This window comes from Macadamia integrifolia, chromosome 14 (genome assembly GCF_013358625.1).
Source record: "Macadamia integrifolia cultivar HAES 741 chromosome 14, SCU_Mint_v3, whole genome shotgun sequence".
NCBI classification, from domain to species: Eukaryota; Viridiplantae; Streptophyta; class Magnoliopsida; order Proteales; family Proteaceae; genus Macadamia; species Macadamia integrifolia.
Genome location: NC_056570.1, coordinates 457,708 through 480,194, shown reverse-complemented (window position 1 = coordinate 480,194; position 22,487 = coordinate 457,708). Strand labels below are relative to the sequence as shown.

At 38.7% G+C, this 22,487-nt stretch overlaps 2 protein-coding genes across 4 annotated transcripts; both read left to right on the top strand.

The window, feature by feature from the left end:
- The first annotated feature begins 2,125 nt into the window (after window positions 1-2,125).
- LOC122061794 (protein LATE ELONGATED HYPOCOTYL-like) lies at window positions 2,126-16,906 on the top strand. Of its 3 annotated transcripts, none has more exons than XM_042625267.1 (8): window positions 2,127-2,725; window positions 2,867-2,892; window positions 3,116-3,296; window positions 3,406-3,517; window positions 3,840-3,901; window positions 14,403-14,627; window positions 14,715-16,187; window positions 16,280-16,906. In XM_042625267.1, the coding sequence occupies exons 3-8, from the start codon at window positions 3,261-3,263 to the stop codon at window positions 16,700-16,702; spliced, it is 2,331 nt and encodes a 776-aa protein (XP_042481201.1). In that variant the 5' UTR covers window positions 2,127-2,725; window positions 2,867-2,892; window positions 3,116-3,260; the 3' UTR covers window positions 16,703-16,906. The 3 variants fall into 3 exon arrangements, with proteins under 3 accessions (XP_042481202.1, XP_042481201.1, XP_042481200.1); XM_042625266.1 differs by having other exon boundaries at window positions 2,867-3,016; XM_042625268.1 differs by lacking the exons at window positions 2,867-2,892; window positions 3,116-3,296; window positions 3,406-3,517 and having other exon boundaries at window positions 2,126-2,725.
- A 1,119-nt stretch (window positions 16,907-18,025) lies between these two features.
- LOC122061795 (nascent polypeptide-associated complex subunit alpha-like protein 4) lies at window positions 18,026-21,913 on the top strand. The gene is made up of 4 exons (XM_042625269.1): window positions 18,026-18,233; window positions 18,330-18,432; window positions 21,036-21,169; window positions 21,287-21,913. The coding sequence occupies exons 1-4, from the start codon at window positions 18,168-18,170 to the stop codon at window positions 21,629-21,631; spliced, it is 648 nt and encodes a 215-aa protein (XP_042481203.1). The 5' UTR covers window positions 18,026-18,167; the 3' UTR covers window positions 21,632-21,913.
- The last annotated feature ends 574 nt before the right edge of the window (window positions 21,914-22,487 follow it).

The window sequence follows — 22,487 nt, the reverse complement described above, 5'->3', positions numbered from 1 at the left end:
CTATTTTACTAAAGATCTCTTTTCAGAATTTCCTTTCTCATAGTCGACTACAATGATATTCCTATACGCATCTTCAAAGATGCATCTTAATTAGAAGAGGAACATAAAGTCCAATCAAAATATCCTAAACCCAAAGCTAGTGAGTCATCTTCCCTTCTATATAGGAGATGCCTCATCTAAATAGGATGATTGGTAGATTCCTTGGGAAAGACAGAAAGACGTGGTCCAAGCGTATCCTCATCCCCCACGTGTCTGCAAGAGCAATGACACATATTTTCTACCAAAAAAATGACACACATTAATGGTATCCTTCAATTCACAGTATACCGGCTCTTGTAGAAAGACATGTAGTGGTTCGTGGAGAATTGTCTTAAGGGGAAGGGGGAAGGGGGAAGGGGAGGGGGGCGGGGGGAATGTCATGCGTACCAATCCTCTCGTCCCTTCATTCATACCCATGTATTGAGGATTTTCCTTAGTAGCCGTCACTCACCAGCGGATTTACCTTCTCTCCAATAGTTGCATTCTTCAATGATCCTTTAAGGATGGGAGTACTTGATCATGCATCTCAACACTTGTTTACACCTATTCAAGCCCTCTTAGCCCTTGAATATGGGTCATTGTGGTGTTGGAGAGTATCTTTTCCACAACTCTTTGCGAAACTAATATAGGTGGAAGTCAAACATTTTTCGTACTTTTAACTAGAGCAATTATTATTGAACAATCATTTTTTGCCACACTGAAACTAATATAGGTGGAAGTCAAACATTTTTCGTACTTTTAACTAGAGCAATTATTATTGAACAATCATTTTTTGCCACACTGCACAACTACGGTGAGGATCTGGGTGGCTGGGAGCACCCGGACACACACCCCAAGGTGTTCTTAGTTGTTCAGATCCCCACCACACCAGTGCAGTGTGGCAGTGGATTTTTATACATTACTATCACTCCATTGCACTTGACCTATTTTTATTGATACTCTCCCACCTTAAACTTTGTTTATAATATTTTTCTACATTTAAACATTTACCTCCCTTTCTACCCTGCTATTCCAAAATGCTTAAATTACCCCTCTTTTCACAATTTTTTAACTCTCTGATCATCTCTCTTTCATTTTTGTGTCATTATTTTTCTTATCATTTTATCTTTTTTTCTTCTTCTTCTTATCTCTCTCTCTCCTCCTCGTTCTGCACAGCGGAAGGCAACCTTGAATCTTTCCTACCTCCCCAAGCCCATCACTTGCAACCACCGCCCTGCCCTGCCCTCCCATCTCCTCACCTAACCTTGCAACACCTCCCAGCTCCTATTGATGATCCTTGTATTGAACTCCAAGGTTGGGTTGTGTATAAATGGACCTCCTCTCTCTTCATCCCTACATGCCCACATGTTTTAGTTATAATATAAGGGCTTATTGAATCTTTTTCAGTGTCGTCCACATTACCTCTCTAGAAATCCCAATTGCATGAAAAAGTCTTTGTTAATGAGCACATGCATCTCACTTGCTCCCAAACTTACGAGGCTTAAAATAGCAGAGATGAGAGATGAGGGAAAAAAAATTGATAAATCCATTCAAAACTTAATAGGGGTAATTTGGATATTTTAAAATAACAAAGAAGAATGAGAGATAAAAATACATGGGAGAGGGATAGGTATGCCGCTGATATCAAGTATACTAGCGGATAGCACCAATAGGAACACATGATGGAGTATCATTTAGGAAGGATATGTGGATCATTTCAAAAAAAGGGAAGAGAGAGAGACACAATGGGTGCTAGCATACTTGATATCGGTGGTATACCCAGCCTTTTTCCAAAATATAAATATAAAAAAGTATAAGAAATAAAATTTAAGATAAGATAGAAAGGCATCATAAATTCTAAAAAAAAAAAAAAAAAAAAAGGAAGAAGAAGAAGAAAAAGAGTGTAAGAGAGTGATAGTAATTGCTCGCTCTTTTTAAGTTTTGTTTGAGAGCTGCTCATTGGAGAGTGGAGGGGAAAGAGTGAGAGACATCTCGATTGTCTAGTGGTCGACTCTCCCACTGAGCTGCCCAGCACCACAAGTTAGAATATAGAAGTGACTTGTAACGGCCCTTTCTCCGAGTTTGTGGTAGGGAATTGAGAGAAGCTCTCAGGGGCACGTCCGCACAAACACACAAATATTTTCTGTCTGTCTCGCACTCAAGCCTCCGCGGGGGCGCGCCTCCGAAGAAGAGCAAGAGGCCGACAATCGTCCAAGGCGAAAAAGCGCACGATCCATTTCTGCAAACTGCCTGCCTAACTATCAATCCGCCACTAAGGAGCTGCCATTTGGCATCACCCACTGATGCTGGCATCCTCATCTCTGTCCAAGGCAGTTACCTTTCCTTCCATGCCAGCCTCAAATATAGGCCACAACCTCGTTTTTCTTACAAAAATTAATTCCACAGGGGAAATAATAGTGGCTCAGATTGAGTCTTGCCTTTCTTCTGTCTTTCTCTCTCTCTCTCTCTCTCCGGAAGTCTCCATGGTTTTAGGTCTCGCCGAAACCCGAAACTCCTCTTCTCTGCTCTATTTCTCTCGCTGCTACTACTCGCCTCAGTTCAACTCCCCGAAGAATTGGTTTCAAATTACGATTTCACATCATTCCTCGCCAACTTTATTTGGGCGGTGTGTCTCAAAAGCACCATGTTTGATCGGGAACGAGGTCTGAGTAACGCCCGTTTTGGATTGCGATGGCGGCTTTGCAAGGTAAGGTTTCTGATTTCTTATGTGTTATATGTAATATTCTTCTTGGGATTTTTAGATGGAGATGAATTCATTTATAGATTGATGCTGACTTCTTCTGAGGATCCTTGTTTATTACTGATTCACTTTCTTTCACGTTCTAAGGTTTCGGCGTCCTCCGGTTCGTTTTGGTGAGGATTCTGACAAAGGAATTTTCTTTTAGTGGATTTGTTACAGTTGTTTCCAATTCAGAGAAGCTTCTCTACCTCGGTGGATTCTGAAAACAATTGGAACAAAAAAAGGATTTTTTTCTTGGTATTGGTGCCTCTTTTTTTTTTGTCGTTGCTGTTCTTAGGCGCAGAGACGGACCCCTATCGCGTTTTTTCTTCCTCTCTCTCTCTATTTTTTCTGCAGGATTAAGTAATGAGGTTTTCTTCACGGCATCTAGATTCACTAGAATTCCTCACTTCGAGAGAGATGGGCGGAGCAGGCTGTACCATGACTGCCACTTGCTTCTCTCTGAGGATTTGAAGCAGCGATACGCTGCGAGCGTCCAGTAATGGATGCATATTCTTCTGGCGAAGAACTGATAAGGGTGATTGCCGTATCTTGCCCTTTCACCTTACTTCCTTTTTCATTTGACCATCCACCATGAAAAAGTTATCTTTTAATGTCTCTCTCTTTTTTAACGTCTCTCTGTCCAGACCAGAAAACCATATACTATTACTAAGCAACGTGAAAGATGGACAGAGGAGGAACATAACAGATTTTTAGAGGCTCTTAAGCTGTATGGCCGAGCTTGGCAGCGTATAGAAGGTTATTTTGATTGAACTTTATGTTCCTCTTCTACTTCTTATTTGGTATGTTGATGAAAATTTAGTGCGGATTACCCATGCATATAGCTTCAGAAGGCTCATTTGTGTGTTATAGTGGTGGTTACCATGATCGTTCTTACTCATCCATTCATTTGTCTTATTTATTTATTTTTTTTTATATTTTGCTGTTTTAATCCTTGGATTTGGATCCTCGTGTGCTTTCTGTTTGGCAAGGATTGACTCAGTGAATGCTGTTTGTTTTCATTTTTCTCTTACTTGGAGATCTGTTCCTTCTATTCTCTTTTGATTCATGTGTTGTGCAGAGCATATTGGAACAAAGACTGCCGTACAGATTAGAAGTCATGCACAGAAGTTCTTCTCAAAGGTCTGTTGGTAGTCTTTCACAATATATAGTAGTATTATCTCTCTGCTTCATATTAGCTAGATTTTACTAAATGCCAAGTTGGTGGAACAAAATTGTTGCTTTGACCTGCATCCCTTGAAAGGTCTAAATTTTGGAGGAGTTTTTGCTTAGACTATACCCAGTTGATGATCTCATGGAACAAAGTTGTTGCTTCAATTAACACTGTTAGACAAGGTCTGAATTAAGATGAATATGAACCACTCGTATTTAGCGTTGTTTTGCAAATCTCCAACAATCAAGCTCACGGTAGCCCACTTTCCTATATGAATTCTGAACATCTCAAATGGGATCCTGGGTATTGGGGAATCCAAAAAATAAAAAGGGTGGGGGGATAAAAGAAATACATGTTATAAGAATGTGACCTCACAGAATCTGTGTGCTTACCCTTTTCATTATTTGTGTTCCAGTTTAGCTCCTGGGATCAAGTTTTATTTCTACCATTTTGACCTCGACCCAAATCATGATTTCATTAGAATTTTCGTGCTCCAGTTTGTTTCTGACGCAAATCAAAGATATATTAACAACAAATGCTAGCTTTTCTTTCTTGTGAACTCTCCATTCGTCATATCCTATTCCTATATTCTTCCCCATCTTACCTATATATGTTGAATTTTCTTTTTATCCTTATCCCCTTCCCCCTATTCATATTACTGCTTGATGTGACCAATCCCACTCAACCTCAGAGTCAATACAGATCCCATATTTCAGGTTTTGTGTCATTATTCAAGTGATCTCTTGTGGTGTTCTTTGTTCTGCGTGACATATTTGCTTGCTTTTAACCCCGTGTTTCTCTTTGTGGAGAAAATTTCTCTCTCTGTGAATGGTTTCCTTTGTTAGGGCTATAACAATATATTTAGATAATTCAGACAGAAGATAAAGCATACATTACATGATTCGGTTTCCTCTTCTAGTTTCTGATTTTCTTATCAAATACAAGAAACAGAGGAAACAAAGAAAGCAAGTGATGGGTATAAATTTAAAAAAGACTAATATGGGTCTCTAGAGGATTTTCCATAGTTGTCACGGCGTCAAATCGATCCAAGGCGGTGGAAGAGTGGCTAATCGATTTGGCGTCGCCATGGCGGTCAAATCGCCCGTGTGTCATTTTTTATTTTTTCTATTTTCTAAAATTATTTAGTATGCTACTTTTTTATTTTCCCTATTTGTTAAAGTTATTTAGCATGCTACAAGCCTAGAATATATACTCTATAACATATAAAACAAACATTAAGTAACATCAAATCATCATAAAATCAACATAGCCATATCATGTCATCAAAAATCAACATAAATTATTGACTTATATAGTTATACATCAAGTCATCACTCATCAAGTCATAAAAAATCAACATGTACATCACACAAAAGTAAAAAGTAAAAGGCTAACCTGTGACTGAAGCTTGAAAGCAATGATTGGAACTGAGTGAGCAACCTGAACAAAGTAAAAGGTATATATGTCAATATATCATATATGAATCAGAGATATATATTTGGAAACCTAAGAATGGATCAAATGATAAGATAAGTGGCTAACCTGTTAAATTATTAATGACTTACTGAAGCAATGAAGCTTGATAGCAAATGAACTCAACATAAAATAAAAAAAGAAAACTTAACTAATCATCCAAGTTCAAAGTTCAAGTTTAAAGTTTAAAGTTTAAACAATAAATAGAATCCAAACACTCAAACAGTCAAACACAAATAACTTAATTATCATAATCATCCAACAAATCAGCAGATGACAGATTCCTTTGTTGTCCACTAGAAGCATTTGCATTTTCACTAAAGTTATCTATGACATCCAAGTCATCATTCACATCATCCTCTTCTTCCAAATCTTCTTCGCCATCTGATTCTGATGACTCCCCAACAGCCCTCCCTCTACACAGCGTGTGTAGCACATATTTCCTCTAGAGGTTGATGATTGAGCTCTCCTGGGTCGATTAGGCCCCTCCATTGTTGCCCCCATTGCTCTACCTGCAACGTCCCATGTGAGATCAGCATCAGGATGGACTACATCATCCACTTGCTCGTCAATCATCCACTTACTACTCCAATCCAGTTCGTCAAGCACAAGTGGATCATAATTTCTGTTATCAAGACGCCTTTGTTGAAACCTTTCTTCTAGGCGGCGATTGTATTGAACATAGACTAGATCATTCAAACGTTGATATTCCAACCTATTTCTCTTCTTGGTATGAGTCTGAATTCATAAACAATAGAGAACAACAAACAAAGTTATTGTTCCAAAAATAAAAAGTCTAAAATATGAAATAGATGCAATACCCAGCTACTTACAAACTCAAATGTGCTCCAGTTGCGCTCGCAACCAGAAAAGCAACAAACCCTAGAATACGTCTTAAAACCTTTTAAAGCTCAAAAGCATAGCCTCCAAATGAATCCCACCAAGTAACTATAAAAAATAAATATATATATAAAAATAGCTAGATTAATATTTAATATATCACACAAACAAAACAACTAAACAATGTACTCTACTTACTAGGAGTCATGGTTGCCCATGATCTAGTCGCCATATTCGAGGCAAAACCACCTTGAGAATATCTATACAAAGTGGCTTGAGTATTTATCTTGTCTTGTAAAGCTGGTTCATGTATCATTCTTTTAATGACTTCATTAAATGCAAGCTGTAGAGAAGATATAATTTGGTAGCTACCATCATCACCTTCCTTATAAGAAAAAAATTTGCCAGGATTAAGAAATAGTGCCACTCCATACAAAGGATGCCCCATCTAAATCTCGCAACTCCTGTTAACAATATCTAACACTTTCTTGTATTGCCTTTCTCTATCCCCAAAGTTTTCTTTTATTTTCTTTTTTGCCTCATCCATGGAAAATTGAACCTCAGGCATAGAAGGCCTCTCATCACCATTCACAATCCTCAAGACAGTAAGAAGTGGCTTTGAAGCTCTAAGACAATTTTTCACACCATTCCAAAATGCTACAGCAAACACCGTCTCAACCACTTTCTTCCCAGCCTTGGTCTTTGCCAAATTAGAATTAGTCCATTCTTCAGAAATAAATAAATGTCTTAAGTCATCTTTATGTTCTAACAAGCTTTGAAGTGTCAGAAATGCAGTTCCAAATCTAGTAGCTACTGTCCTCACATGATCCCTCCCATTTGTTCTAGCCCTCATTGCATCAAGAATGCGTGTGTGCCTGTGGATGAAGTTGGTTACTTTTTTTGCCTTACTTATCACATTCATATTAGATTTCAAGAATCCTATTTCCTTCAACATCAAGTTAATGCAATTCACTGCACAAGGAGTCCAATATAGCTTTGTCCTCTTCTGCATCAATATTGTACTGGCTAATTTATAAGCCGATGCATTATCTGACAGAACTTGCATAATATAGTCCTCACTAATTTCTTGAACTTTGTTGTCAGTTCAAACAACTTCTATGCAGTTTGAGATATACTAGATGCATCAATAGATTCTATAAAATAAGTCCCCTCTGGACAGTTAACGAGGAAATTAATTAAATGCCTTCCTCTTTTATCCATCCACCCATCAGTCATTAGAGTGCACCCATACTGCTTCCAATACTCTTCATATTTATTCTTCATCTCTGCAGTTCTATCCTTTGCTGCCTTTAACAATGGCACTCTCACTTCATGATAACTTGGGGGCTTATATCCTGACCTGTACTGTGCAATAGATTCCACCATCACCTCAAAACCCCCTTGACTTAAGAGCATTGAATGGAATACCACATTGATAAACCCAGTCAACAATGTGATTATCAACTCTCTTTTTTTCTTTCGTTGATCTAAACCGGTTCTCTATAGTAGTCTGAGTATTACCTTTAAGATGCCTCTTAGTAACCACTTGCTCAGGAGTCCGTCTAACATGAGTATCCATGGGGCCCCTTACATGTGGCTGAATGACTACTTTCTTTCTCTTAGCAGCTGCCCTAGAGCTAGGAATAAGTCTAGAGGTTGTAGAAGGAGTCCTACTAGACTGTCTATGACCTTCAACTTCTATATCAACATCCACATCAGCACCAGCACCAACATCAGCATCAGCATCAGCATCATCATCAACATCAACATCAACATCAACATCATCATCATCCAAAATGTCTTGCATCATTTTCTTCTTATTGCGCATAAGAGCTGCATTCATCTCTGTAGCAATCGCTATAGTTGTCTTGGTACACTTAGCAACATCTCCATATCCATCCACCAAATGTTGTTTTAACCTTTTAATTCCACACTTGAGGTTTTTTCCACAAAGAGTGCACTTAACAAGGTTCTTGTCTGAAAGGTCAGGCCAATACCCATGCTTCGACCCAGGGTCATTTGATTTGGCCTTCCTGGTTGGGTCTTTGGACGGATCATATGTAGCCGTGCTTATATTATCACCCCCACTACTACCACCAACAGTACCATCCATTATGAACTCCTATAGTCCTATTATCCTACAAGTTACAAAATAGAGTAACAAAGTATGTTAAATGTTAACCAATAACATGATAACATCAACTCATCAAGTATTCAAGTTATAATTTATAAAACAGAGCAACAGAGTTAGTTAAACAGGAACATTAACATTAAGTATTTAAGTATACAACTATATAAGTTGTAAAGATATAAATACTTCTTAAACAGTAACATTAACATATATGTTAACCAAAAACCATTAGAACAACATCAAAATCCAAAAAAAATTCAAATAAGTAGTCAGAAGCAACTTAACAAGTGATCCAAGAAAGGATTAAAATAAGGCAGTAAAACAAGCAATCAAATACTTCGATTAAGAACTAATTCTATATTTCTATAATTCTATTTATGCTGTTATGAAACATTAATCATAGAAGGAGGAAGAGAGAAGGAGAAGAACCGAAGAAGAAGAAGGAGAAAGAGAAGCAACAGAAGACAAAGGAGGAGAGAAATGAGAAGGAGAGAAGAAGAGAAGAAGAGAAGAAGGAACATAGAAGGGGAAGAACTGAAGAAGAAGAAGGAGAAAGAGAAGCAGAGAAGAAGAAGGAGAAGAAGAAGAAGAATCAGAAGACGTAGGAGGAGAGAAAGAGAGAAGAAGAGAACAAGAGAAGAAGAGAAGAAGAGAACAAGAGGAGAAGGAAGTCACTCATCAAGAACAAAGAAGGAGAAAGAGAAGCAGAGAAGAAGAAGAAGAATAAGAAGCAGAAGACGAAGAAGGAGGAGAGAAGGACTGAAGAAGAAGAAGAAGAAAGAGAAGCAGAGAAGAATAAGATAAAGAAGACGAAGAAGGAGAAGGAGAAAGATGTCGCAGGCAGCCCCTTACCTTGGTTTTGCTATCGGAGAAGGAGAAGGAGAAGGAGGACGTCAGTTGCCAGAGAAGGAGAAGGTCAGCAGTCGCAACCTCGCAGGTCAGCTTGGAGGGTTCAGGTTCACTGCCGGTGCCGGAGAAGGAGAAGGTCAGCAGTCCCAGGTCAGTTTCGAGGGTTCAGGTTCACTGTAGGTGTCAGAGAAAGAGAATTTCAGCAGTCGGAGGCGATAGGTCAGCTTCGTGGGTTTTTGACTTGAGACTTGAGGGTTTTTGACTTTCTCTCTTTTTGTATTTCACAGTTTCACCTAATAGCAAGTAACCAAAAAAAAAAAAAAACGATCAATTAGTATAATAGGTGTGAGATGGCGTCCATGGTGCTGCCTTGGCGACCCCTATACGACCCTAGCAGTCGCCAATTGTGACTCACATAAATCGGTGTACTGCCATGCCCTCTGATTTCCGCCGGGACACCAACTTGCCGCCTAAGCGACGCCGTGACAACTATGGGATTTGCTATATCACGTCACCTTTTTACAATGAGCAAGTCAATTGTTAATTTCCAATTTAAAGTCTGGAGGGGGAATTCATAAGAATTTAATCAATTCTATATTGCTGAGGTTACACTTTTGTGGTAAGAAAGTTAATAAATGTTATGTGGATCTACTCCATTCACCAAACAAAAATAAAATAAAATTAATGGAAACAAATGAAATTGCATAAAAACATAAATCGGCTACACTCTAGTTACTAGTAGAAATAAGTCCCTAGAACGGGCATTTAAGCACAATTAGGAAGGCAATGGAGTAGGTTATTTCAAAATCCACCCTCCCTGTCTACAACAATGTAACGGCTTTTGTATGACCTTGATAGTGTTAGAGTTGGTTCTGTTTTTCAAAAACTAATGTGAGTTAGGTTCAGGTACACCAAAATGATCCAGATTGTTGCCATACATATATAGCCCCCCAGAGTTCTATCAGTTTGGTGTAGTATAAAAAAGAAATCATAATGAGAAAATAGGACATCTTGTTTTCTTTTTCTACCCTTTCAACGTGAAACCTTGAACACCAGAGCCCCATATCCCCTTCTTGAAGTCTTCTTAAATCTCTCTCTCTTGTTTGCTAACTCATGCACATGGAGAAAGATGAAAAAGTTCTCTAAGGTGTCTTTATTTTTTTTGCTTCCCGTCCCACCTTCATGGTCAGATTTTTTGATGTTTCTTTCTACTTGAATAGCTTTTTTAAAAGTGTAAGCTTTTTTTATTTTTTATTTTTTAATTTTTTATTATTGTAGCATTTTTTTTGTTTTCCCTTCTAAGCTTCTTCTTCAGCTCTGAATTGTGATATATCTCTTCACCTAAGGTTTCCTTTCTAGTGCAGTAGTGCTTATGCATTTAATGTTTCTCTTTTAGAGTTCAGCTCTAGTCTTTGGAGGCTTTAGGTCTTATCCAATGGTTTTAACAAGACAACGACTGCACAGGTCATGCACTGATGTTTCTTCTTTTAAGCTCATCTCTCATTGGATGGAGGTGCATTACAGACTGTCAATACACAGGCCCAGAACTTGAGTGTTTTTGAATAGCAAATTACCTTATCAAATCCACTATTTGGTTTAAGTCCGTACTCTAAAGATCTAATCACATCAATTTGATCAGCTGATCTCAGTCATGGAAATATGATCAATTGATGAAATAGATCAAATTTTGTAACTTGATTTCATTATCATTTTACCTTATGTTCTCTCTGTCTCTATCCTGCCCTGTTGGTTGCCCCAGCTCTCTTCTTGCTTTGTTCTGCTCTACCTAATTAATGGTGCTAACTGGGCTAGGGCTAAACTTTGGTTCAATTTGGTCAGATTCAGAGAAACCCTAATCCATCCTGAACCTAACCGATTGTGATTCTTGGACGTATAAATCCTAGAGTTTCAAAAGACTGCTTCCCCCAATAAAAAACTTTGAGATATTTTTATGAAATAAATTTTCTGTTAGTAACTTTCACAAATATAGGGATTTCACAATAATTTGATGGACTTACATCTCCATCCAGTTTTGAAGTAGTGAAAATTTAGATTTTTTTTTTTTTTTTTTTCACCTTGTGGTTTATAAATAATTTTTTTTTTAGAGGGGAAAAAGAACCCCACTGAACATGGCAATTATAGGCTATACATAAAAGCATTGGATACAAGTTGTTTGAGCCTATCTAACATCAGTGACCGATAAAGTTTTTCACTAACTGATGCCCTGAAAATTATTGGACCATTGGCTTTCATTGACATCCTATTAGCTGGTTCTGAGCAAATAGCTAGCATTCGTTCTTTTTCAATTTTTCTCTGCATAAGCCACTGAAACATATAAGATCCTGAGTCGGCCATGATTTATCAAATCAGATGATTCATTATCTTACTTGTTTTTGTTCATGCATCAACATGTTCTAATTGGTTAAGCTTTGGGGTGAGGGGATTTGTCTGCAGTGTCATGTACCTAACTGGGGCATTTCTTTTATTCCTCAAAAAACCAAAAATTGAAAAAGGAGAAGTGTAACTGTTTCTTATTACTAAACTTGAAAATATAACTTCATCTCTCTCTTTCTCTCTCTAACCAACCATTAGATCCTGTTGTCTACCTTTGATAATTAACCTGGTTGGTAAGAGCTTCATTTCTTCTCTTCCACTAATTTGACCTACCCTTTGTTCACTTTTCTAGTTTTTAGTCAGTTGTATCAAGTGTTGGTTACCACTTTGACTACTCTGGCTTTGCAGTTGTGTTGAAATTTAATATATGTTTTGTGTTGGGCATTCACCCACTGAAACATGATTATTATTGGCACCCATTAAATTATATATAGACTATATCCTTTTCAGGAATGAAAATATGTTGGTCAACAGAAATTATAAAAGAACAGATTACAAAAAAAAAAAAAAAAAAAAAAAAAAAGGCATATTAGACTAATGTCTATGAAATTTATTTGAAAATAGTTGTTCAACAACTACTACAACAACAACAACAACAACAAACTCAGCCTTACCCCAACTTAATGGGGTCGGCTACATGGATCCATGCAAAACAAATTAGGGAAAACTGAGGTATTTGAAAATAGTTGTTATTCAATAAATAAAAAAATAAAAAAAAGAAAAAAAAAAGAAGAAAGAAAAACAGGTTTTGCATGTCAACTAACCAAGTACTATGCTGCTAATTTCTATGGATGTTTCTAGGCATGATCTTGCTAGAAGTGCATCTTCTGTTTGTCACATATTTGAAAGAGCAAGGATGTCGCATGCAAAAGTGGAAAGCTTAGATCTTGATGTCTTCATAGATTAATTGGTTGAAGAGTTTTTGAGTTGTGTAACAGATGAATGATTACTGTTCCCCCCCCAAAATAAATACACACACACACACATGGGTGGATAGTAGATTCCTTAAATATTTCTCATCTTAGTAATCTCCTTTGAAGCATGTAGAACACACTATCCCCCCTCCCCAATACATGAATATATTTGTCAAAAATATGTGCCTAAGTGCTTTTTGGAGGTAATAAATATGCTTACCAAAAATAATATAGGTGACAGATTGAAATGCTACTTTGAGATATTAATATATGTACTTCTTTGAGATTATGGCTGCAATACTGCAATCTGCTCTCTATACATACGAGGCCATCACTATTGTCCAGATGATAATGAGAAGCTAGGCATTTGCACTCTTCTCTTAACCCATCGTACAACTCTGTGCAGAAAAATCTGCTGCTGATTATTTGTTCTTTGAATCTTACTCCGCTGATTTTTTTTTCTCTTGGCTGAAGATCTTTAATTTCCACTTGGATCAGATGAATACACCTTTGTCCAAATAATTGTGGGACAAATGGAAGAATATTTTATTTGTTTGTTGAGGATAGATCAATAACACTTGCAGCCTTTGTTGCATTTATTTTTATAGTGGGGAAAATAATAGGGTTAAAATAAGTGCCCTTCCTGTAGATTCTTCTTCCCCTATTGGAAACAAGTCTTCTGTGTTGTCTAGAAATAAAATGGAGCGGCTTGGCCAAGCAGAGGGTATAGTTTCCTAGACAAATTTTTTCTTCTCTTACCGTAATTTTTGCTTTTGCCCTCCTTAGACCAGTTTTTCACCTATGAAGGGCTGGTTTGATTGAGCAGTTAAAATGAAATTTCTCAGCCAAACCAGTTGCCCCCCCCCCCCCCCCCCCTTTGACCCAGAGCATGAAAATCTATGGAGAGAATCTAATTGTCTTAAAGTGATTTTCTGGAGTTCTGGTTTGGTCGTTGAATAGCTGCACCCTTCATTTTACCTAAAGTGCTTTGTTTTGGACAGAACATGATCTGTGTTGATGTGGGATATGGAGGATTTCTGAAATTATTATTATTATGTGTTTATGTATTGGGTACATTATTATTTGGACACACATCCAACATGCGCTACAAACTATAATTGTCATTAAATTCTACAATTAGAAGTCAAATCTTGAATATATGGAACATGCGAGTAGTTACATCGTATGTCTTAATCCTTTTAGGTTTTTCTTATTTTATTGATTTTTTTTTTTTTAATTAATTTCACGCTGCAAGTTCTAGTTAGATCCTTTTGTTATTTATTTTTTCTTTTTTGGATATCTATACTGAATTTATCAGATTATTAAATATGGTTTGCCAGCCTACTTGGAAACTGCATATTGTTATATGCATGATCTACCCATGTACCTATGCACAAGTAATAAATTACAGAAAGAAAGGAAAAGAAAAAGAGATGGCCTAATAATTTTATAGCATGAATAACCTAAGAAATTTACCAATTATTACATGCGGATCACCGAAAGAGCTATTCCTCCTTGAATGCCTTTAGTTCTCAAATATCCTTAAGAGTATCGATGTTCTGGTAAGCCAATTTACAGAAACGTGAATGGGGGCAGCTGATGGGATGATGTAGTGAATTCATTGGATTTGTTTGAACATGTCAATATAACCAGGCAATGCCTAACAGTGTGTAGACTTTTCAGTTTTCCTCCTCTATGGGAACTGGCACTTCCATTTACAATGAGTCAGACATATGCATTCCCCTGGCCAAAAAATGAGCTGTCCCATGCGATTCTTGGCAGATTTCAGATTTGCTGTTATTGAACTAAACATTCCTGCATAATTGAGATCCAGGGTTATTGTTCTAACAGTTGCTTATGTTATTTCAGTTGGAAAAAGAGTCTCTTATCAAAGGCATACCACTTCAACAAGCTCTTGACATAGAGATACCTCCTCCACGTCCTAAAAGGAAACCAAGCAATCCATATCCTCGAAAAACCAGCACAGGGGCTCCTCAGTCTTCTCTTGTCAAGGATGGAAACCTGTTGACACCAGCTTCGCATCTGCATGCTGGTAAACAACCAGTGGACTTGGAGAATGACCCATCACCTGAGGTATATATATCGTATCCTTGAAGTCTATTCTGTTTATGCTCCAATTTTCCTTCTTTTATTTCTAATTCCTTTCTGTTGCACTGTCAGAAACCTGCTCATTGTGAGAAATCTGCTAGAGAAGAAGAAACTCTGAATGAGGACAACTGCTCTGAAGTCCTTACTCTTTTCAATGAAGTTCCGTGCATTTCTTACTCTTCTGTAAGCAAAAACAGCATACCAGATTCTTCTGTACTAAAAAGTTCATCTCCCTTCAGGGAGTTTGTACCCTCAATAAAAGACATAAACGACCAGGGTACAACTGATGAATCCCATGTCACTGTCAAAACCACAGTGAATAAGAAAGTGGACAGAATCAATGCCGGCTATACAGAAATGAATAATGGTGTAACTGAAATCCTGAACATGGAGACATCCAGCCCAAGTTCCTATGATGAACTGGTCCAAGGAGCAAGAACAGATGAGCCAAAGAAACCTGAAACGCATGGCCTGTTCTCCATAGAGGACATGCAATCAAAACAGAATTTCCCAAGATACGTTCCTTTGCAATTTGTGGATGGAATTTCAGGAACATGCATGCAAACTCTGGGCCCCGATATCACCTATCCTGCATCCATCATGCACCAAGTTGGGGGAGCTCATGGAAATCCAAACTTGTTCACAAACCCAACCACTTCTGCAAGTAGTGAACACCACAGTAACATGTCAAGGCCTTCTGTTCACCAACCCTTGCCAACTTTTCTTCCCCCTTTCACCCCAATGTGCAACAATCAAGAAACCTATGGATCCTTTCTGAACTTTTCTGCTACTTTTTCAAGTCTTCTTGTATCTACTCTGCTCCAAAACCCAGCAAGCCATGCTGCAGCAAGCCTGGCTGCTTCATTCTGGCCGTGCATGAATGTGGAAGATTGGGTGGATTCTTCGTCTGCCATTCTAGGAGGGCTTCCATCAAGACAGATTAGCCCTCCTCCTAGTATGGAAGCAGTTGCTGCTGCTACAGTTGCAGCTGCATCTGCATGGTGGGCAGCCCATGGACTGTTACCGTTGTGTCCTCCTCTTCACACTGGCTTTAATTGTGTTTCTTCACTAACCACTGCAAGTCCATCAACAGAAACTGGTCAACCTACAGTAGTCAACAAAGATAAGAAGGAAAACACTTCTCAGGATCCACCTTGGGTAGATCAACAACTGGATCCAGAATTCTCTGAGGCTGTGAAAAGAGACTCTGCTTCCAAATGTCCACCTGCCCCGTCATCAGATTCTGAGAGTGGAGGTACAAGGTCAAACAGCAGTGAACTGAAAGATCATATCCAGAAGCCACTGGAGGCTCCCGTGCTCCACGATTCCAATAAGGCTAGCGCAAGAAAACAGGTTGACCGTTCCTCATGTGGTTCCAACACAGCTTCCAGCAGTGAAGTGGAGACAGATGCATTGGAGAAGAATGAGAAAGGTGAGGAAGGATCAAAAGAAATTGATTTAAGCCATGCATCTGTTGAGCCAAATAATCGTCGCAATAGAAGCGCCAACAACATGAACGAATCCTGGAAGGAGGTCTCAGAAGAGGTGATTGGACAATTCTTTCTGGACATAGATCTCTTATTTGTATCATACTATGATCTTGAATAACACTCAAAAAGTGATTTTAACCTTTTCAGGGTCGGCTTGCCTTTCAAGCACTCTTCTCTAGAGAAGTACTGCCACAGAGCTTTTCACCTCAACACTGTGATCTGAGGAGCAATGAGCATCCAAGGTCAAGTGCCGAAGAAGGAAATGAGAAATTAAATGAGAAAGGTGAAGAGGACGCCTTGCAGCTAGACCTAAGTAGTAAGACATGGGCTACTTGTCTAGATCATCCAGGTGCGGAGAAAGATGAATCACTGAGATGCAGTAACAATCCTGAGGTGGGGTTGCTGATGACGGGGCTTGGGCATGCAAGGCTGAAAGCTCATCAAGTTGGATTTAAACCATACAAAAGGTGTTCACTTGAAGCCAAGGAAGACAAGGTGGCAAGTGGTAGTGGTCAAGGAGAACAGAAAGGTCCCAAGAGGATATGTTTGGGAGGCGAAACTTCAACTTGATAATGCATGCTATCACACAGCAAAGGAATCCTTTGCTCATTGCATATAATTCTTGGTTTTCCCCTGTTCTTATCTTCGTTTAATTTTAAGTTGTGAAATAAGTGAAACTTATCATGTCATTGTGTACTCTATGCATTTTCTCATGCAAATGCTGGGAGAGGGACTCCACTGAAAATATTAGAGCGAAGAGCTAATTGTGTTCCACTTTCTGTGGTATTGCTTCATCCTAAATAAATGAAAGCAGTACTGTACAAAACCGCAGCACTGCTTCTGTTCCCCAGAAGTTCCTCAACCTGAACAAAAGGCATGCCCTCTGAATCAATTCCAGAACCAGGTATGCAAATTCTTAATATTGTTCTTGAAGTGGGAGGAAAATAGAACTCCATCATATAATTGCTCAGAGAGTCATGGCACCACTTCTTCCAGCAGCAAGAGCTGCTTGAAATATTATTTCCATGGCATCTGGCATCTCCTCACCAGATAAGTAGACATTCCGTTCTGTGCAAACCCCATCTTGCCATGTGACTAAGAGGTAAACAATTAGAAAAGGTGAAAATGATCTACCAATAGACCCACCAGATTTGATAAATTCCACATGATCAAAGGCAACAATGAACCCTCATTCTGCCCACTGGGAAACTGAAGAAAGCTTGCTGAAGTCAATACCAATATATTATCGTCCGGGTAGAGAGACAAGCAGGCAGAGGAGTCCCCCTCTGCATTAGAGAGCCTAGAGACTACCCAATAGCCGCACAACGGATGAGCTTCCCTCCACAGAGCTAAAGCTACCAGTTCAACAACAAAAGATAAACAAGAAGCATACCTGCATTAAGCTACAGTCAAAAAACATTTCAATTTATTGTGATCCCTTCAATTTTAACCTCCTCTTTAATTTGAATACTCCGATGAATGATGATTGGTCTGAACGTACTGGACAGAAGTAAGAGCTTTTCCTCCTCAGTGTCATGCTGAGATTGGGCACTTCTTCAAAGATTCTTTCCTTGTTTATCTTCTGTGATAATAGTTCAGCCAAGGCTTTGTTTACAGGCCAGGTGCTTGATGGCTAGTTACATTGGAAGGAGGGGCGAATAGAACCGTTTCTTGACGAACAATCGTTTTTTTCTTGGATTCCAAACGTAGCCTAAAGTTTGCATGAGGGTCTAGGGTCTACCACTCTACCGTCTACAGGCTGCGTACGCTGCGTGGCAGCGTTCTTCTTCCCATCAACTGAACGGTCCTAATGCCTAAGGACCACAACACATGGTGCTCCCGAGGAGTATCACATTCACACATGCCTTGGCATGCCCCACAAGTGATGATGTTGTCATGAGATGGGATGAGCCTCTGAGGGAAGGTGAGAAGCGGTGATCAGTTGTATCTTCTTCTTCTCTTTTACCTTTACCCTCTTGGTTGGAAGTTGCAGCACAGGGCCGTCATCTCTTCCCAATAGTCGTGGTTCTCCGCGATGCCGGGCCCCGTTGTCGAAGAGGAGGAACAGCTCACTTCCATCAAGGAGCAGCAGAAACTTCAGGTTTTGAGGAGTCTAGTATAAACCTCTTCTTTCATGCTTTTTTGCTTTGCCATTTGTGAATCGATTCTTCATTATTCTCTCCTTCCTATTTCACAGAACGATGAGCCCGTAATTGAGGATGTTAAGTACGACGAAGATGAAGACGAGGATGACGATGACGATGACGATGACGATGACGAGAAGGACGACGGAGCCGAAGGTTCTTTGCTTCCTTCCAGTACTACAATACTACTTCAATGATACAGAGTTTCTCGATTCATTTTTCCTTGCTGTTCTCTATTTTTCTTGATGAAAACCTTACTATATGCCCTAGATTCCATTTTGCTCCAGTCTCTAGGTTATAAGTATCTAATTACTCTTTGTTGCCCGTGAGATCTATCCCTGAGGCTCAAAGCCGATAGTTTTTGTTTTAAAATAGTCGTGTAGTGATTTGTATCTGCTTTACTACGGAGCAGATACAAATGCATTTGTGCTAAATTATGTTGAATGATTTAAGGGCAGAGTCTGAAAATTAACTAACATATTTATAATGCAGGGAGCTGCTTACATATTTGAGATCTTCGATCCATTGAGACATCATATATTCGTGAACCCTACTTACACCTTCTATTTCTGTATGTTAGCCTAAAAGAACTCAGACTAGTATTCATGGTTTGATTCCATATTTATGTTAAAATTCTAATTTCCTTAAAGTTGGATTCTTTAGGTTGTGTTATCTTTATGGTGATTGACTGACCTAGATTTTCTACTGATATCGCATTCATATCATTCAAGTTCTTTGTGAATTGTGATTTACATCTTTATTGGCTTATAAATAATGTTAATTTTGTTTTATTGTTTAACATTTTTTGAGGTACTTGGATGTTTTTTCATGCAGTCTTTTAAATTGGCCTCTGCCTTATTTGTTTCAACCTTAATAGTTTCCTGGAAAATCCAAGTTTTTTTTTATAATTTTATTTTACATTTTTCTGCCATTTCTCAACTTTTTGGTTGGTCATGACAAGGAAGTACATTTGGGCATGGTTGAATGAGGGGAAGAATGTTGGTGTACGATGTCTTGTATTCCTTTACAGTTTAATCTAGAGAGTGCTGGTGCAGACGCCTCGATAGGCAGTTTTGTACTTTCCGGATTAGGGCTTTTCACTATATATTTGTAGCGGGGGTTTCTTTTTTTTGTAATGCAAGCAATACTGAGAGGTGTGAGGACAAATGCTGTAACCCTATTCTCCATTGATAATGAAGCATGATCTTATCTCGCCGAGGACGTAGGGAATCTTGCGAACCTCGTAAATCTGTGTGCATTGTTTGTTCTTGTTTTTCCATTATCTTCTGCATTGTTTTAGGGTTGCACTTCTGCAAAGAATCCAATCATATGATGGGGTTGGAGTCCTCCATGGATGCTAAGTGTATCTATGGTCAAGATATCACCACTTATTTTATTGGATTTAAGTAAAACTAAAACATTTTCCCCTTTATGCTAAGTGCAATTTGTGATTTTCAACTTCTATTCCGATTGATTTGGCATAGTCAGGCATGATTGTAAATATTCGCGTGAAGATAATCACTGCGTCTTCTAAATGGGATTATGTTTTGGAGTGGAGACATTTGTTGGGGAATTCCAAGGTGGAAAATGGACAGAAAAAGTAAAAGCGGGGTATGAAGATTCTTACTTGTGTTGTTGAAGCTTCAAGTTGATCAAGGTGGACTGATGGGTTTCCTTCTGCAGACGGTCCCACGGAGTCTACACAACCTGTTTTGTTATGCTTTTCTGTGGAAACCAAAGAGCCTGAAAGTTTTACTGATTTTCCATAATTGGTCATGTCAGTGCATGTAAAACCTTAAAAGTACCTAAGTTTTAGGCATAACATGGTGCTTGGTTACTCTTATATGTTCTTGAATCATGTCTCTATTATTCGGTATTTGATCTTCAGAAGCATGAGATGCAAATGATGAATGACTAGGGTTTAAATGTACATTTGTAGTACAGTGTGCTGGACGCTTGCAGGTAGAGTTGTTGCTGAGAAGTTACAACACTAGATTTATGAGTTTCTTGCAGTTTGTTGTATGCTTGAATCATGTTATATTTTTTTCGTCCTCCAGTTTGTGGGGGACATGTTCTTTTAATCCTTGCTTCCATACCATTCCAATGGCCATTTCATCCCATAACCGTTTTTTCTTAGGACACACCCATGAGGTTTAGACATGTGGCCATGCAAGCCAACATTTCTTTTCGATGGAGGCCAACGGAGACTGATGACTTGGCCAAACTGGGTGCTGTCTGTTTCTAGGCTATGTTTTGGCCTTTTGGAGAGAGGTTGCCTCTGTGTGATTGTAGCTTCTCTCTTCTTTGTTTCCCCTCCTACCCCCTGCGGTGCACTTGATCTTGGTTGTGGCATTGTTTTGGTCATAGATGGGCTGTCTCCTTTCTGTTGTTGTGGTCGTAATTCTCGTTGTAATATAACTTATTATTAATTTAAAAAATGCAACAAAAAGAAAAAAAAAATCCAATTTTTGTCTGCTATCAAGCTTTAAAATGTTCAAATTTTGCAACACACCTGATTCTGCATAGAACTCCAAACCCATAGCTAACATCTTTCTGTGAGAGTGATTGTTGGTGTTGGTTTGTGTTACAAGTCCTTCTGATTTACAGTTTGAATATCTGTGATGTAGTCTTTGATATGGTTTAATCTCCAAAGACAACCACTCTGTGATCTATCAAGGTTTTGACTCTAAGTATTTTGTTGCTCGTCTTATTTGTTTAATAGAAGGTCTTACTTCTTGCCAGTGAAATTCTGTCAATAGGTGAACAAGGTGCAGGGACGAATGAGAGCTCAAAGCAGAGCAGAAGTGAGAAAAAGAGCCGTAAGGCAATGCTAAAGTTGGGGATGAAACTTGTTACGGGTGTTAGTAGGGTTACAATTAAGAGGACAAAAAATGTAAGTCTTGTCTAATTATCCTGTCTGCAATTTCCTGATAATAAAGATGGATGGCTTTCTACAACTTCAAATTTTTATTATTATTAATTTTTTTTTTTGTGGCGCTGGATCCTTCAGATATTGTTTGTCATCTCCAAACCTGATGTATTCAAGAGCCCAAATTCTGAAACATATGTCATATTTGGGGAGGCAAAGATTGAGGATTTAAGCTCTCAGCTGCAGACACAGGCTGCCCAACAGTTCAGGATGCCAGATATGGGGTCAGTAATGGCAAAACCTGATGTTTCTGCCGCTGCTGCACAGGCTGATGAGGAAGAGGAGGAGGTCGATGAGACGGGGGTGGAGGCTCGTGACATTGATTTGGTGATGACACAGGCGGGAGTGTCAAGGGCCAAGGCCGTCAAGGCTCTCAAGACGCACACTGGGGATATAGTGAGCGCTATTATGGAGCTCACAACATAGGTAGGTTGCAGCTCATGTCTTGATATCTTGTCCTATTGATGAGTTTTTTGAACCCAAAAGCACCATTTATCATCGGTGTTAGGTTTCTTACAGTTCGATGATATTTGGTAAATTATTAGTTTTCTATAAGATTTTGAACGAGTTATTGGCTCAGAGGTGTGTAGCATTTCAACACATTTTCTCCATATATGTTTTGTTTTCATTTTAGTCATAAATTTGTTCTCTTTTACCTTTGGACAAAGAAATACGTGATGGATGTAATGTCAGGGAGATTGCATGGTAGAAGGGACTATCGGCCTGTGTTCCTTTAGTGTACAACAAAATTTTCATCTGGTTACCGTCTTTTTGGTGGTGCTAAGCCTTGGATTGGGTTTAGGACAACAATTTAATTGAAAGGGATATCTAAGCTTTCTGATTTCCCTTCTATGCTTGTGAATCATCATCAGCTGAACTGAAAAGTGAACGCCTTGGACTGAAATGTGGTTTTTGTTTGTTGAATTGAGCCAATGTACACCCTTTCAAATGCATTCTCTTGTTCCAAACCCTCTTGAATATTCTTTTGCAATTTCTTGAGAATAACATAGAGACGTAACAAGATTAGAAAATCCCCACTTTTGATGAGGTTGAAATTGGAAATGCAAGTTCATAGCATGAAGCCATGAACTTCTCTGTCATCAAGCCTTCTAGTGCTACTCACCTTCATCAACTCCTCTTGAATATTCTTTTGACCCAATGTCCGCCTTTCAAATGCAGTCACACACCACCTCCCACTTCCTGACCCCCCCAAACAAAACAAAGAAAGCAACCTGCCCTCTTTTTTTATTTAAAGCAGAAATATTTCCTTCTGTTTTAGAAG

Excerpts from the sequence above, each read along its gene's own strand:
- LOC122061794 (XM_042625267.1), top strand. The coding sequence starts at position 3,261 with ATGGATGCATATTCTTCTGGCGAAGAACTGATAAGG. Across the intron at positions 3,518-3,839 it reads AGCTTGGCAGCGTATAGAAG|AGCATATTGGAACAAAGACT; the intron begins GTTATTTTGATT and ends TGTGTTGTGCAG. Across the intron at positions 14,628-14,714 it reads AGAATGACCCATCACCTGAG|AAACCTGCTCATTGTGAGAA; the intron begins GTATATATATCG and ends TTGCACTGTCAG.
- LOC122061795 (XM_042625269.1), top strand. The coding sequence starts at position 18,168 with ATGCCGGGCCCCGTTGTCGAAGAGGAGGAACAGCTCACTTCCATCAAG. Across the intron at positions 18,234-18,329 it reads AGGAGCAGCAGAAACTTCAG|AACGATGAGCCCGTAATTGA; the intron begins GTTTTGAGGAGT and ends CCTATTTCACAG. Across the intron at positions 21,170-21,286 it reads CAATTAAGAGGACAAAAAAT|ATATTGTTTGTCATCTCCAA; the intron begins GTAAGTCTTGTC and ends TGGATCCTTCAG.